This window comes from Salvia miltiorrhiza, chromosome 7, assembly GCF_028751815.1.
Source record: "Salvia miltiorrhiza cultivar Shanhuang (shh) chromosome 7, IMPLAD_Smil_shh, whole genome shotgun sequence".
NCBI classification, from domain to species: Eukaryota; Viridiplantae; Streptophyta; class Magnoliopsida; order Lamiales; family Lamiaceae; genus Salvia; species Salvia miltiorrhiza.
In genome coordinates this window covers 19,322,754-19,336,185 of record NC_080393.1, presented here as the reverse complement: position 1 = coordinate 19,336,185, position 13,432 = coordinate 19,322,754, and the positions used below count along the sequence as shown (strand labels likewise).

Here is a 13,432-nt window from a genome sequence, read left to right as displayed (position 1 = left end):
TTTGTGAGTACGTGGCTTCCTCTGAACGTTGGAAGATCAGTTCGAGGAGGAATGTTCAACTGATACTTGACTTTAGTATCAGTCTATTGCGCGCATTAAGTAATCAGTCTTCAACTGATACTTCAGTTGGTATCTGCAGTCTTCAGTCTTCAGTCCTTCGTTCTTCAGTCTTCAGTCTTCGACACCGCCAACTAAACTAGAAACGAACTCTAACACTTGAGTTCAAAGTAATTCTAGTCTATTACAATTAAGTCCTATGAATTTTGGTATCATCAAAACAAGGGTTACGATATTCCACAAGGTTCCCAACAATATCCTAAAAAACACAAGTACTCTCTTTCTTATTTCATTAGTATAAATTATTTATTTTTTAAAATCTGTGTCCGGTCCGTATGGCTTATTAATGTGGGAAGAAGGAAGTATGAAATTAAACTTAATCAATTGAGCAATTATATTATTTATGAAAATAAATCCTATATTTTTTTGCAAAATCAAAATTTTGAGAACTTTATTTGTAAAAAATTTATTTAAACAAAATGATCATGTAAAGATAATTTAAATATGCATTCAAAAAATATACATTAAACTATATAAAAATAGATGATTTTGTATATTTTTATTTTTTTGATAAATTTATAGATTGTACTCCTACTCATTATCAATTAAAATTAATTAATTGATATTTCAAATATTGAAAATATAAAGTTAAAAATTCATATATTTTCGTATTCATATTTCTTTTTGAATAATTGATGTGAATTAGTCACTTTTAAAAATATGATTTATATTTATTTATATTTTGAATATATTAAATAAATATACTTTTTTATTTAAAATATTATTTAATTTTGATGTTGGCCGTGTATCGCATGGGTGCGTGTACTAGTTTTGAGTTACTCGCGACTCACTCATTTTGGTGATGAAGCCCTAAAAAAGAGAAAGGAAAAACATGTAGTGAAGAAAATGAAAGCGGAGAAACACGTATCGCTGAAGCCCTATAAAAGGAGGCAGACCCCAACCCAAAAATATCTACTCCTCATTAAACCCTAATACACCTTTTAGGGTTTTTGAGAATTCCTCTCCTTCACTCGGCCGCTCTCCACATCTCTCTTCTTCAAATCTTCTGTAATGGGTAAATCCAGCAAGAAGGCAGCTAAGGTGAGAATAACGAGTGTTTACTGTATACGCCTCCAAAGAATTCGTTGCTGTTGTTGTTTTCGTCGATTTCCGTTTTTTTTTTTGTTTTAAATTACAATTTTTTGTAGGTCGAAGCACCTGCTGTTGTCGCTACTCCGCCTTTGAAGAAAGGTTTGTTTCTTGTTTTAATTTCTCGTAGTTTTTCGTCATCGTTGTTTTTGCTGGTTTTTCTCTGTTTTATTTATATATGTTGTGGGATTTTCTGTGACTGTTAGCTGGGAGTAGAGTTATGAATTTGTTTTGAGATTAATTTTTTCTCACGTGATTATGTTTTTGTTTCTTATAGGCAAGAGAGAAGCTGAAGAAACTATTGGGAAAAAAGTGGTGAGTGCTAAGAAGCAAAAGGTTGAAGAAAAGAAGATTGAGGCCAAGGTCGTTAAGAAGAAAGTCGAGTCATCGTCTGATGATGATTCTTCTTCAGAGTCAGAGCAACTCCCCAAGGTATAATCCTTTTCTCGTTGTACTATGTTAAAATTGATTCTATTTTTATATAAGCTAAAACTGATTCTATTTTTTATATAAGTTGTTTAACTTTTATTTCGTGTGTTGTATTTCTTGAAATGTTACTATGTTCAAATTGATTCTATTTTTATATAAGCTAAAATTGATTCTATTTTTTATATAAGTTGTTTAACTTTTATTTTTTGTGTTGTATTTCTTGAAATGTTACTATGTTAAAATTGATTCTATTTTTTATATAAGTTGTTTAACTTTTATTTTTTGTGTTGTATTTCTTGAAATGTTATTAACTTTTGTTAAATCCTTGATGATTTCATATATCATTTGGTGATTATTCATGTTATATTCATACATGTTGGTCTGGGTCTGTATCATTTGGTGATTATTCATGTTATATTCATGCATATTGGTCTGTACTATGACCAGGCTAAGGCACCACCTGCCAAGAATGGTATTGCACATTCAGATTCAGAGGAAAGTAGTGGTTTAGAGGAAGATGCACCTAAGAAGGCTCCTGCTGCTGCGGCAAAGAAGAATGGAAAAACTACTTCCAAGAAGAAAGAAGAGGAGTCAAGTGATGATGATTCTTCAGACGAAAGCAGTTCTGATGAGGATGCTCCTGCAACTAAGAAAGCCCCTCCGCCTGTTGCCAAGAAGGTCCCTGAAGCTGCCAAAAAGAAAGAAGAGTCTTCTGACTCTGAGGATGATAGTAGTTCCGATGAGGATGTTGCCCCAACCAAGAAAGCACCTGCAGCTCCAGCTAAGAAGGCAGCCAAGAAAGACGAGTCTTCATCTGAAGATGAGTCCAGTTCTGATGAGGAGGTTGCTGCAACCAAGAAAGCACCCGTAGCGCCTGCCAAGAAGGCAGCTGTACCTGTAGCCAAGAAGAAAGACGAGTCTTCATCTGAAGATGAATCCAGTTCTGATGAGGAGGTTGCTCCAGCTAAGAAAACTCCTGCAGGCACTGTTGCTGCTGCCAAGAAGAAAGATGAGTCCAGTGAAGAATCTGAATCAGAAGAAGAAAGCAGCAGCTCAGATGAGGAAGTAAGTGTTATTTACCATATTCCACTACTAAAAGATACAACTAGTTGTTTTCTCTTCCTTTTGAGATGGTATGATTTGGCTTATTTTAGAGGGATGGGGTTTTTATTTTTCTTAAAAGTTGTCTCTGTGGTGTCTTACTGCATAATTGCTTTCACTAGTTGCTTTAAGTAAGCATCTTCCTTCTTTGTGATTCTGTTTAATATTGCTTCATTCTGCTTGATGTGTTCTGTATCGTATTGAGATATTTGTGGAGTGAAATGTGCATTGTGTCGAAAGCTGCTTCAATATTTGTGGAGTGAAAAAGGTAGATATTTTCTTATTCCTTTGCCTATGTTTAGCAGGAAGCACCCAAAGCTGCTTCATTGAAGAGGCCCACTGTAGATGCCAAAAAGGTACTTCTGCCTCAACTAACCTATTATTCATTTTTCTTGGTTACTTTTTCAAAATCTTGTTTCAAAATAGCTATGGATTTGGACGCAGTATGAAAAGCAGTGTGTAATAATATTGTTATAATATTATGCAGGCAAAGAAGGACAGCTCTGATGATGACAGTGAAGAGAGTTCCGAAGAAAGTGATGATGATGAAGAACCTCAGAAAAAGAAGATCAAAGGCCAAGTATGTTGATGCTATCTTTTTGTTCTGTTGTTTTGTTGCAAGTGATGATTTTTTATTAGGACCTGGTATTTATCGACAGCTTTTATGTTTTTAGGCTGTCACGAAGAAGAGCAGTTCAGAGGAGTCTTCTGAGGAAGAAGATTCCTCAGATGAAGAAGATGAGAAACCAGCCAAGACTCCCAAGAAAACTGTAATTGCCACTCTGAAACTAGTGCATGTGTCTTTTGTCGTCTTTGGTCATGATTGTTCTTACATGACTTTTATTTGGTTATATGCAGGGTGGCGATGTTAAAATGACAGATGCTAATACGACTGTAAGTAAATTTTTCTCTTTGTATTTAATAAAAGATGCGATCATGCTCTAAATGAAAATGGTGACTCATGCCTGCGTTGTCTGTTTTCTTGGTATAATAATAGAACCCAAGTCTGTTGATATAATGTTAGGTGAAGTCAGTATTTGGTCTATATATGTTACTATCTGAATGTAGCTCTTAATTGAATGTATATATTCTGCAGCCCAAAACCCCTTCCACACCCAAAGAGCAATCTGGAGGCTCAAAAACTTTATTTGTTGGAAATTTATCCTTCTCAGTTGAGCAAGCTGATGTGTGAGTTTCTAATCCTCAAATGATTAATTCATTATTATTATTTAAATTATTTTGATGATTTTTTTTTTAATTTCAGTGAGAACTTCTTCAAATCTGCTGGGGAAGTTGTAGATGTTCGCTTTGCTATGGGCCAAGATAATTCATTCAGGGGATTTGGTCATGTTGAGTTTGCTACTGCAGAAGCAGCAGCTAAGGTAAAACTCTCTTAGTGATTGGCTTATGATGCTTATGATTTGGTCATGTCAAGTTTGGTCACACGTGTAGCATAGTTTTACCGGTAGGTAAATTTTTGTAATGTACTATGCTAAAAACGTTATTCCTAGAGCGTATACATACTCTCTTATTGAGTGGCTTATGATGCTTCTATATAGATATATATTATATTTTCCTGTCTATGAACTACGTAGGCCATGGAATTGAATGGTCAAGAGTTGCTGGGTCGTGAAGTGAGACTTGACATGGCAAAAGAAAGGAATGCTGCCACTCCGTACAGCGGGTATGGATGCATTTGTACTTCATGTAGGATCTGCTTTGTTCAGTTATAGTTACTTGCAAGATAATAATTTATATAATGTTTTACAGTGGCCGAGATTCACAATCCTTCCAGAAGGGCAGAGGAGGACCTCAGGGCCAGACAGTGTTTGTTCGTGGATTTAACAAATTTGACGGTGAAGACCAGGTAAATCTGGGCGCTCCATATTAATTTTCTTGAGTTTCAATCTCTTGATTATGACCAGAGAAATGGACTAATAATAATGAATTTGCAGATTAGGAGTGCTCTGGAGGAGCATTTTGGCGCTTGTGGTGAAATCACTCGAGTTTCAATACCCAAAGATCAAGAGGGCGGTGTTAAAGGGTTCGTTTTGTCGTCTCTCTTATCTTTTGAAGCTGCTGCCTGCTTATGATGCTGCAAGTTATTGCCGTTGCATTTCGATGCTCGTCCTAAAAATGTTGCATGGTTTCCACAGGATTGCTTATGTTGATTTCAAGGAAGGTGATGCCTTCAACAAAGCTTTGGAGCTAACTGGATCTCAGCTTGGTGAGAGTACCTTGTATGTTGATGAGGCCAAGCCTAAGGATGATAGTAATTCTGGTGGTGGTAGAAGTTTTGGAAGAGGAAGAGGTGGGGACTTTGGTGGCAGATTTAGTAATGGTGGGCGTCGTGGTAGAGGTCGGGACTCTGTAGGCCGTTTTGGTCGGGGTAGCAGAGGACGAGGATTCAACAACAAGCCTAGCTTTACCTCAGCTGGTAATCTTTCTGTTTGCTTCACATGAGATACTGAATTTTTGCTCTATTCTCTGAGGGCATTATTACTGCTTTTGTATTTTTCTAACATCATGTTGGAATTCGTGCAGGAAAGAAAACAACGTTCAACGATGATGAGTAGTTGTCGCTGCTGTTGTGGGATGCTTCTCTCCACTGGCATATGAGTTTAGGCTGAGTTTTGTCTTTTTACATTTTGGGACTTTAAAATTTAATTTTGAGTGTGAATCTGGATCTATAAACGGATTGGATCTTGTGAGCTTTTATGATTTGACAATTTATTAAGTTGCATATTTTTATATATCGTCATATTAATCATTTGTGTATGGTCTTTTGTATTCTTCAAGTCTTTTTCATAATTCACTTTTCATTTCTTTTAGATTAATATTTGCTTATAATTGGCCGGCGTGATGTATGATTTTTTAATACAAGATGTGTTGATTACAACATTTGTATTAGCTCAATATTCGATCCAATTACAGAATCAGAATACACACCAAGTTTTCTTAAAAATTGTTTCTATAAACATCTAAACTATAGCTAGTCACAAATTAGTATATACTACTTGCACTATATCCCAAAATTTATAATTCTCTTATTTTTCACAACTCTCAATATTAATTATAACACTTTTTCACAACTCCTTATACATTCAACTACTTTTTATCTAATCTCAATACATTCAACAATATTTTTTCTTAAAATCCGAGCCACTCCCTTCTAGAAAGTTTTTTATGGACGGAGGGGGTATTTTTTTTATTTATTTAACTTTTTTTTTAAAAATAAAAATAAAAACTTACTCCATTTGTTTTGTTAAAATAGTTCTTTAGTGGGAATGTTATGAATTTTTATAATATTGATTAAGTATATTTTCAATGGGGAAAGGTTCCACCATAAAAGTAGTAATATTATTATTATTAATTAATTACATTATGAGTAGAAAGATTGGGTAATTTATTGTACGGTATTTTTATGGACACCTCAAAAAAAAAATTATTTGTCGACACTTCAAAAAAGGAAAATTATGATTAATTTTACAGGGTGGATGAAGTATTTACTGTATTTCTTTTTTAACTTTTTTATTTTTATTAAAAAATAAAATAAAAATAAGGCATGCAATATTTTAAAAAAAGGTATAATTAAATAATACAATAAAATAATTAAAATTTATTTTTAATTAAAAACCAAATAAAAAACAAAAAAACAATAGGTACAATTAAATAATTAAATCTTATTTTTTTATTAAAAAAAATTAAATAAATCAAAATATTTCTATTGAATTAATTTGTGGGCGGCACAACGTGACAGTATATAGATTTATGTGTTTGGTATTATATACTACTCCATGTAAAGTAGTTTAAAGAAAATTTGGTACACGAGTTCCCCACCAAGATTAAAATAGTCAATTACATAAATATCCTCACTTAAAAATGAAAAAATGACACTTATATCCTTTGGAAAAGACTTTGGTCAGAATCAGAATTGACAAAAACGAAGAGTTTGCTATGGTAATGTAAAATCCCTCCCCCATTCTTTCCTCTCCAATTTGGAGGGACAACGGATTTGGAAAAGAAAGAAAACTAGAGATTACATAATATTCGAAGAGGATAAAGAATAAAAATTGCTTGAAAAAGCCCTAACTTTATGGAAGCTACTTCTACTGTTGAGATTGTGAGACCTCCAATTCCAATGCTTGAATGAAATTCGAAGATATGGAGGTGGTGTTTGAATCAATGCCTTTTTCTCCATAATTCGCTTTGAAAGATTGGAAACAGGGTAGATTTGGAATGAAAATCTTGCGTTTTTGCTATCCGACGACGATTGCTGCTTTGCTTTCCTGGAAATTGTGACGGGTCGGGCCCAGCTCAATAGCCGCGGCCTTCGCCGAAATCAGACGGCAATCATAGCGTCAACACGGTTGTTCGCCGAGGCAGACAAAAACTTCATGCAGATCGGCGGGGTGAGTCCGGCCAGAGTCAATATCGCGGCCGGAACTCCCCAGAGAGAGTCACCGCAGATGAGACCGGACGCCACCGCAGGCGAGAGCTCCTCCGCCTGCTTCTTGTTGCTCCATTGCCAGACCAACAAAAGCGCGCTGCCTATGCACATGTCAATGGCGAAGTAGCCTCCAAGATAGAAAGGAATTGCCATGCACATAGGGCTCGGGATAAACCTATATATCCTGTATTTGGTCTCGTACTTGTTCAACACTACGATGAGCAGATTGATGAGCACAGATGCGGAGAAACAGATGACCGCAAGCAGCAAGCACTTGTTGGGAAGCGAGGAGAAGCCCTCCACTCCCAAGAGCGCAATGCCACGGTACATCAAGGCGTAGGGAGCCGGGTACGAGCCGTCCGGCTCTCCTACGCTGTAGGCCTTGTAGAAGAACCAAAACACCAGAGGAGAAACAACACACCCCATAGCAGTGCCACAGGCTTGGCTGACGAACATGGAGCGAGGGGAGGATAGTGTCAGGTACCCTGTCTTGAAATCCTGCATCAGATCAGAGGCCGTCGACACGATGCTCATCATCACACCGCATGAGGCCAGCCCTGCCAGAACTCCGCCCTTCTCTAGCCCCACCCACGAGCTGAACACCAGGATGGCTATCTTGCCGTAGTTGGATGCCAAGGACCAATCCGAGAGGCCGCACCCATAGGCATTGCAGAAGGCAAGAACCGGAGCTATTATGTAGGCTACTAGAATCTGGTACCACTTGAGCTGAGGGAAGATCTGCGGCACTACAAATGTTGAGATGAGAGCCAGCACAATGTATCCACCTATGGCTACTGTGTTGGGAATTTGGTCCTTCAAGAAGTACTCGGATCGCTTGCTCTCGTTGTAGTCCACTACAGCCCCTTCTTCTTCTTCTCCCTCGTTGCCATTCTTGTGCAAGTGCTGTTGGATGAAGCTCTTGAGTGTGAGTATAACCATGTACACCACTTGGAATAGGCCGTCGCCCAGTATAGTTGCAATCGCAAGAAAAACTCTGTATCCTTGGATGCCATGAAGGCTGCTTGGGGCCAAGTCTGCGCTGTACCAGACGCCTTTCTTGGACTCAATCGCCGGCCACATAATGCCCCAAGAGATGATGGCTCCAATCAGTAATGAAACATTAACCATGTAAGGGCATATCATCCCAACTCCCACGTATGTAGCCGAGAAATCAAAGTAGAATCTGCATTAATTTGCAAGGAAATCCAGTAATTAATTAACAAAAACAATCAGTTGTTTATGTCATGAGTGAGATTCAATAATATATATGTCACCTTTGGCTGAAGGCTTTGAGGCCAAATGTGGGGAAGCTGCTAAAACCACAGTTATCAGCAGCTGTGAAGAACCACTGGAAGAAAGCCCATGTAAAGCTACCAACAAACGATTTGAAAAGCACCCACACTTGCTTCCTGCATTCCATCAAATCAATATCACATAGAATGAGAAGAGAAGAAGAGAAGAGAATTAACATACTTGGCCAGCTTGGCTCCTTTGGGAGTGTGGAAGCTGTTGATAAGGTAGGCTGTGGCGGTCCCACTTGGATATGTCAATTTGTACTTCAAGATCATCAACTGTAACACCAAAATTTAAATATGTTAATTAGCAGTTAAAATAAGGAAATTTTGGATGATGATAAGAGAACATACCCTTCTAAGGGGCACAATTGAGAATAGGCCAACGAAGCTGACAAGAAAAAGGAAAGCAGTAATCCATCCAAGAGAGAGTGCCTTGACGTTCATTGGAGTATTCCCTGTTTCAGCTTGAGATGCTGTTAATGGACTCATCCCCAATAGATAGCTTGCTGTCCCACCTACGCAAACATCAAAAACCAACTAATCACCGTGATCAAGTGATCCTCAATTTGTAAAAGCAAAGGCAACAAATTTGAATAGGCCTAATGTTTCGTGTTTGAACCCTTGAATCATTGCATGAGCGCGACTGAAATTGATTATGTTCCAACGCGCCAATATACAGTGGACACTAAAAAACGCGCTTAAACTTATGTTCATGATTCATGAACAGAAATAGGAACAAACATTAGCAAAAAAAGTTGTGCAAATAATTACATAATACATAGAATTTAATTCAAATTAAAAAGTATACTGTATACGTATCTATATATGTATATATAAGAGAGAGAGAGAGAGAGAGTACTGCTAAAAGCAATGCCGGAAGAGGCGACAACGCAAGTCTGTATAACAGTATTCTCCTGCCTGGTGAAGGGCTGCTTGAGAAGCCCACACTTTTCGATCAAAACGGTCCACGCTTTGACGGCGGCGTAACCCAGGAGCCCCGCCGCCACGTTCAACGACGGAATCACACCGGTGGAGAGATTCAACTTGCAAACTATCACATTGAACACAACGCTCAAAATCAAACTGGTGACCATTGCCCTAACGGTGATCTGCTTCTGCCATGGCGGCACCTCCGTCTCATCAAAAGCCCTCTCCAACGCCGCCTCGCCTTCCTCTCCCTCTTCCCTCACCACGTTATCTTCTTCTTCCCTCATCATGCACGGAAAAATGAGGATGCTATAGTGTGTGTATTTATACTTTACAGAGGGAGGACGCATGAGGATTCCTATTAACAACAATCTTTAGGAATCCCGACGCATCAGGATTCTCAAAATTCCTATTATATTTTTAGATAAGGATAAATATATTAAATATAAAGATATTATTTTTAAAACGTAGCATAAATTTTGACTATATACTCATTTTTCATATTTAGAAAATTTGTAAATACATTATATATGTATCTTTCAAAATTCAAGTTTAAAAATCATTATGTTTTATTTTCATATTGCAAGGGGTTTCCGCATTAGATCCACAAATCACGTGAATTTTTTTATATCAGATTATTATTATTATTATTATTATTATTATTATTATTATTATTTTTTTTTTTTTTTTTTTAAGGATATCAGATTTGACCTTAATTTTAGTTCGTAAAAATATTGAAACACTGCGACTGATCTACTAAAGACATAGTCAAACATTGTAACAATAAACATGTTGTTCTCCGCCTCAAAAAAAAAAAAACATTTTGTTTTCTCTCTCTATATTTTAAATTATAAAATCAAAATAATTAAGTATCAATAAAATTTTCTATTAATTTATAATAAAGATATGGATAATAGATAATGAATCAGTGATACAAAATAAAAAAGATATGAATAATAGATATTGATCATTAATTTATAAGAACATTGATTTTTTTTATATAAATTAACAATATTAAATAAAGAAAAGCCTATATATTTAGGATATCCGCAAGAAAAAAAATATATATAAATGAAACTAAGGAAGTATTTTAAATATAATTATAAATGAAAGTTTTATCGTGTATGTACTTTTAACTGAATGAGAACTACCTAATCTCATGAGAAAAATAAAAAAATAGGAGTGTGCAATCGGTCAGTTGGATTGAACAGAGATCCAAATTCTCAAAATCAAATCATTCAAATTGTTTTAAAATGTCAACGAATCCAAGCCAAAATTTTCCTTTCAACCGATTCGATTCGTACCGTACTTAAACTTTGGTTTAACCAAATTTTGACATATAATATTTTAATTTTATAACTTGTCATGAAAAATAACCAAAAAATATCATAATAAAAATAAAATAAAATCAAAACTCAGCGTCTCGCCCAACTAAAAGCAACTTAGAGTAAAATTAAAAATTAATGTTTTTATATAAAGATTACAAGATTAGTGTGATGTTTGATATCATGTGCAGTTAATATGGTCAACTCCTACTTAATCCTACTTCTCCATGCTATTTTGTGGGATTAACCCATACTAATAATCCGCCCACCCCCCTCGGATAAATTTAATACTGAGAAGTTGGATAAAAATTCTGCTACCCTTCCTCACGCATATCGATGCAAATGCCCAAGTAATGGTGGACACACATGATATTTTTAAAATTATGTGAGGATAGTTTTGGTATTAGATAATATAATCCAACATAATCCTATGAATATCAAACATAATATAGGATTAAGTAGCCATGATATCAAACACCCATAAAATAATATAAATCCACACTAATTTCTCAAGATAATTTTAATCCTAATCAATCCTAAACTGCAAATCAAACGGCCCCTTAATGGTAAATTAAATTGAATGCAAATAAAAATTTGGAAATGTGAGTTGAGGTGCGGCACATGCACTAAAGCCTGAAGTATTATTGAGAAGCTAGAGTTTTTAGAACATATAAAAAATTTAATTATTAAATAAAAGAAATTCAACCGATTCAATTTCGTTCGATTTTTTTAAATACAAAATTGAACTGACTGAAAAAAATTTTGAATTTTCCAAAATTAAAATCGATCTAAATTCAAAACAGCTTCAAGCCGAATCAAATCGATAAAGGAACAACAAGAAAACTAAGACTTTTAAGTCAATATTTCATAGATTTAATCCAATAGGAGAGTTAAGAGTTAGGAGTTTCCTTACTTTTGGGTAGCTACTCTACTACTCTATATCGTTCTGGCCTATCACCCGATAGTCCATCACTACCGGAGGAAGACTTAGAGTTAGTTCTGGTTGGTTATTGTTAGTTCTCTTTCTTTTAGTACGCTTGTGGACCGCCCTTTCCTCCCCTTTTGTGGTACGGAAGGGCGGGCAGCAAGCTAGTTAAATTAAGACATACACACTCGTGATACACTTTGGTGCATCACTCGCTCAAGGTTACAGTTAATCTGTTCGATTCGATTATATTCGGTTTCAAATCGATTTTGCTCATCCCTAATAAAAAGTTCAAAATAAAATACTCCAATTATTTACTTATATATATAATATTAATTATATATATATGTATGAGAAAAGCAATATGGGTTATCAAAGTGGGATATGAATATGTATAATTTTTTTTTTTTGAAGTTAGAAGAGGTATCTGAATACAATCAATTATGCAACTCGCACGCAGGCGGGACTTCAACACCACTCAATGGTAGGAAAATATATAATACAACAACAATACATCACCACATAAAATCGTCGCCAAGCGGGATTGGACCCAAAATCTCTTTCAAATGAGAGTCTAACTTTGCCACTAAAGCAAGGTCACGTCGGCGAATATGGATATACATTTTTTAGTAGAAGAAAAAGACATTTTAAATGACTGACGATAGACTCAAACAACCTAAATCCTATAGTTTTAAACACTTTAATTTAAACTATTAATCACACCATCATTACCATCATTACATCCATATACGCACGTATGCTTTTTAAAATAAAAAAATTGGTCATGTTCATGGCTGTTCCCAATTCTAAGACATATCAATTGCAAGAATAGAATCATAATTCTCATATAATCCCTACGCGTCAATCAAATCATTAATAATCCGATTTAACTTCAAGATAAATTTACTTTAATATTTTCTCGAAACTTACCTCAATAGCAACACCATTCATTATTATTCTTAATTCGGTTAACAGCTAGTAACTTGATTTTTAGCAATGATGATAAGATTTATAAATCGCACATTAACATTAGTACAAGACAAGGGACATTATCCGCTGCTGTAAGTTAGTAACGTCTGTTGCTTATAGTGATGATATATTTGGAATTTACCTTATACTTGAACGAAAACAAGCTCAATTACCAGAATATTGTAAAGCCGAATATTCGATTCACTAACAAACTTCATTGATGACTTTGAAAGTGAGAATGCGAATAAGACTTATACCATCATGAAATTTAATCAATAACTAACATTCAGAGAATTATTCAAACAAATTTAACTTTTCCCAAAATAAAAGAAACTAGTTTTGCGACAAAAGGTGATTCATAATAGCACTTGATTCACATAAGCTTCACTTAAATGTTATTAATAAAGTTTTATTAACATTATAAATATAAATTAGAGTAGATCATCAATATTTAATCACTTTTCTATTTTGAAATCTACAAATATACACCGTCAAAATCAAATAAGATGTAGTGACCTCACAAATCTATATCTATACTATATTAAAAAGAGAGTTCTTAATTTCAAATTGATTTCAAATCAATTTGATAATTGAATGGCGATTTTGTAGTTATGATAAAATTGAAGATTTATTTATAAACTCTATTTATTCTTTTCATTTTCTTTTCTTTAACTTCTTATTTTTTTTGTTTTATTTATTTCTAAAATTATGAAATTCGATTAATTATAAAATATTCAATATACCTATCAAATTAAAGATCACGACGAGAGCTTTAATTTGATATAGTTTATATAAATATAAGATT

The 13,432-nt window shown here is 34.9% G+C and overlaps 2 protein-coding genes across 3 annotated transcripts; one reads left to right on the top strand and one right to left on the bottom strand.

The window, feature by feature from the left end:
- The first annotated feature begins 919 nt into the window (after positions 1-919).
- LOC130993204 (nucleolin 1) lies at positions 920-5,489 on the top strand. 2 transcript variants are annotated; one of them, XM_057918009.1, is made up of 15 exons: positions 920-1,158; positions 1,266-1,308; positions 1,484-1,638; positions 2,083-2,700; positions 3,042-3,092; positions 3,224-3,316; positions 3,411-3,506; positions 3,595-3,630; positions 3,833-3,924; positions 4,001-4,118; positions 4,332-4,420; positions 4,507-4,603; positions 4,692-4,780; positions 4,893-5,173; positions 5,281-5,489. In XM_057918009.1, exons 1-15 carry the CDS (start codon positions 1,129-1,131, stop codon positions 5,310-5,312), a joined length of 1,920 nt encoding a protein of 639 aa, XP_057773992.1. In that variant the 5' UTR covers positions 920-1,128; the 3' UTR covers positions 5,313-5,489. The 2 variants fall into 2 exon arrangements, with proteins under 2 accessions (XP_057773992.1, XP_057773991.1); XM_057918008.1 differs by having other exon boundaries at positions 921-1,158; positions 3,039-3,092.
- Positions 5,490-6,670: 1,181 nt separating this feature from the next.
- Positions 6,671-9,848, bottom strand: LOC130993203 (probable metal-nicotianamine transporter YSL7). Its single transcript, XM_057918007.1, has 5 exons — positions 9,341-9,848; positions 8,833-8,996; positions 8,660-8,757; positions 8,461-8,595; positions 6,671-8,369 (listed from the first exon to the last, which is right to left on the bottom strand). The coding sequence occupies exons 1-5, from the start codon at positions 9,756-9,758 to the stop codon at positions 7,079-7,081; spliced, it is 2,106 nt and encodes a 701-aa protein (XP_057773990.1). The 5' UTR covers positions 9,759-9,848; the 3' UTR covers positions 6,671-7,078.
- Between the last annotated feature and the right edge of the window lie 3,584 nt (positions 9,849-13,432).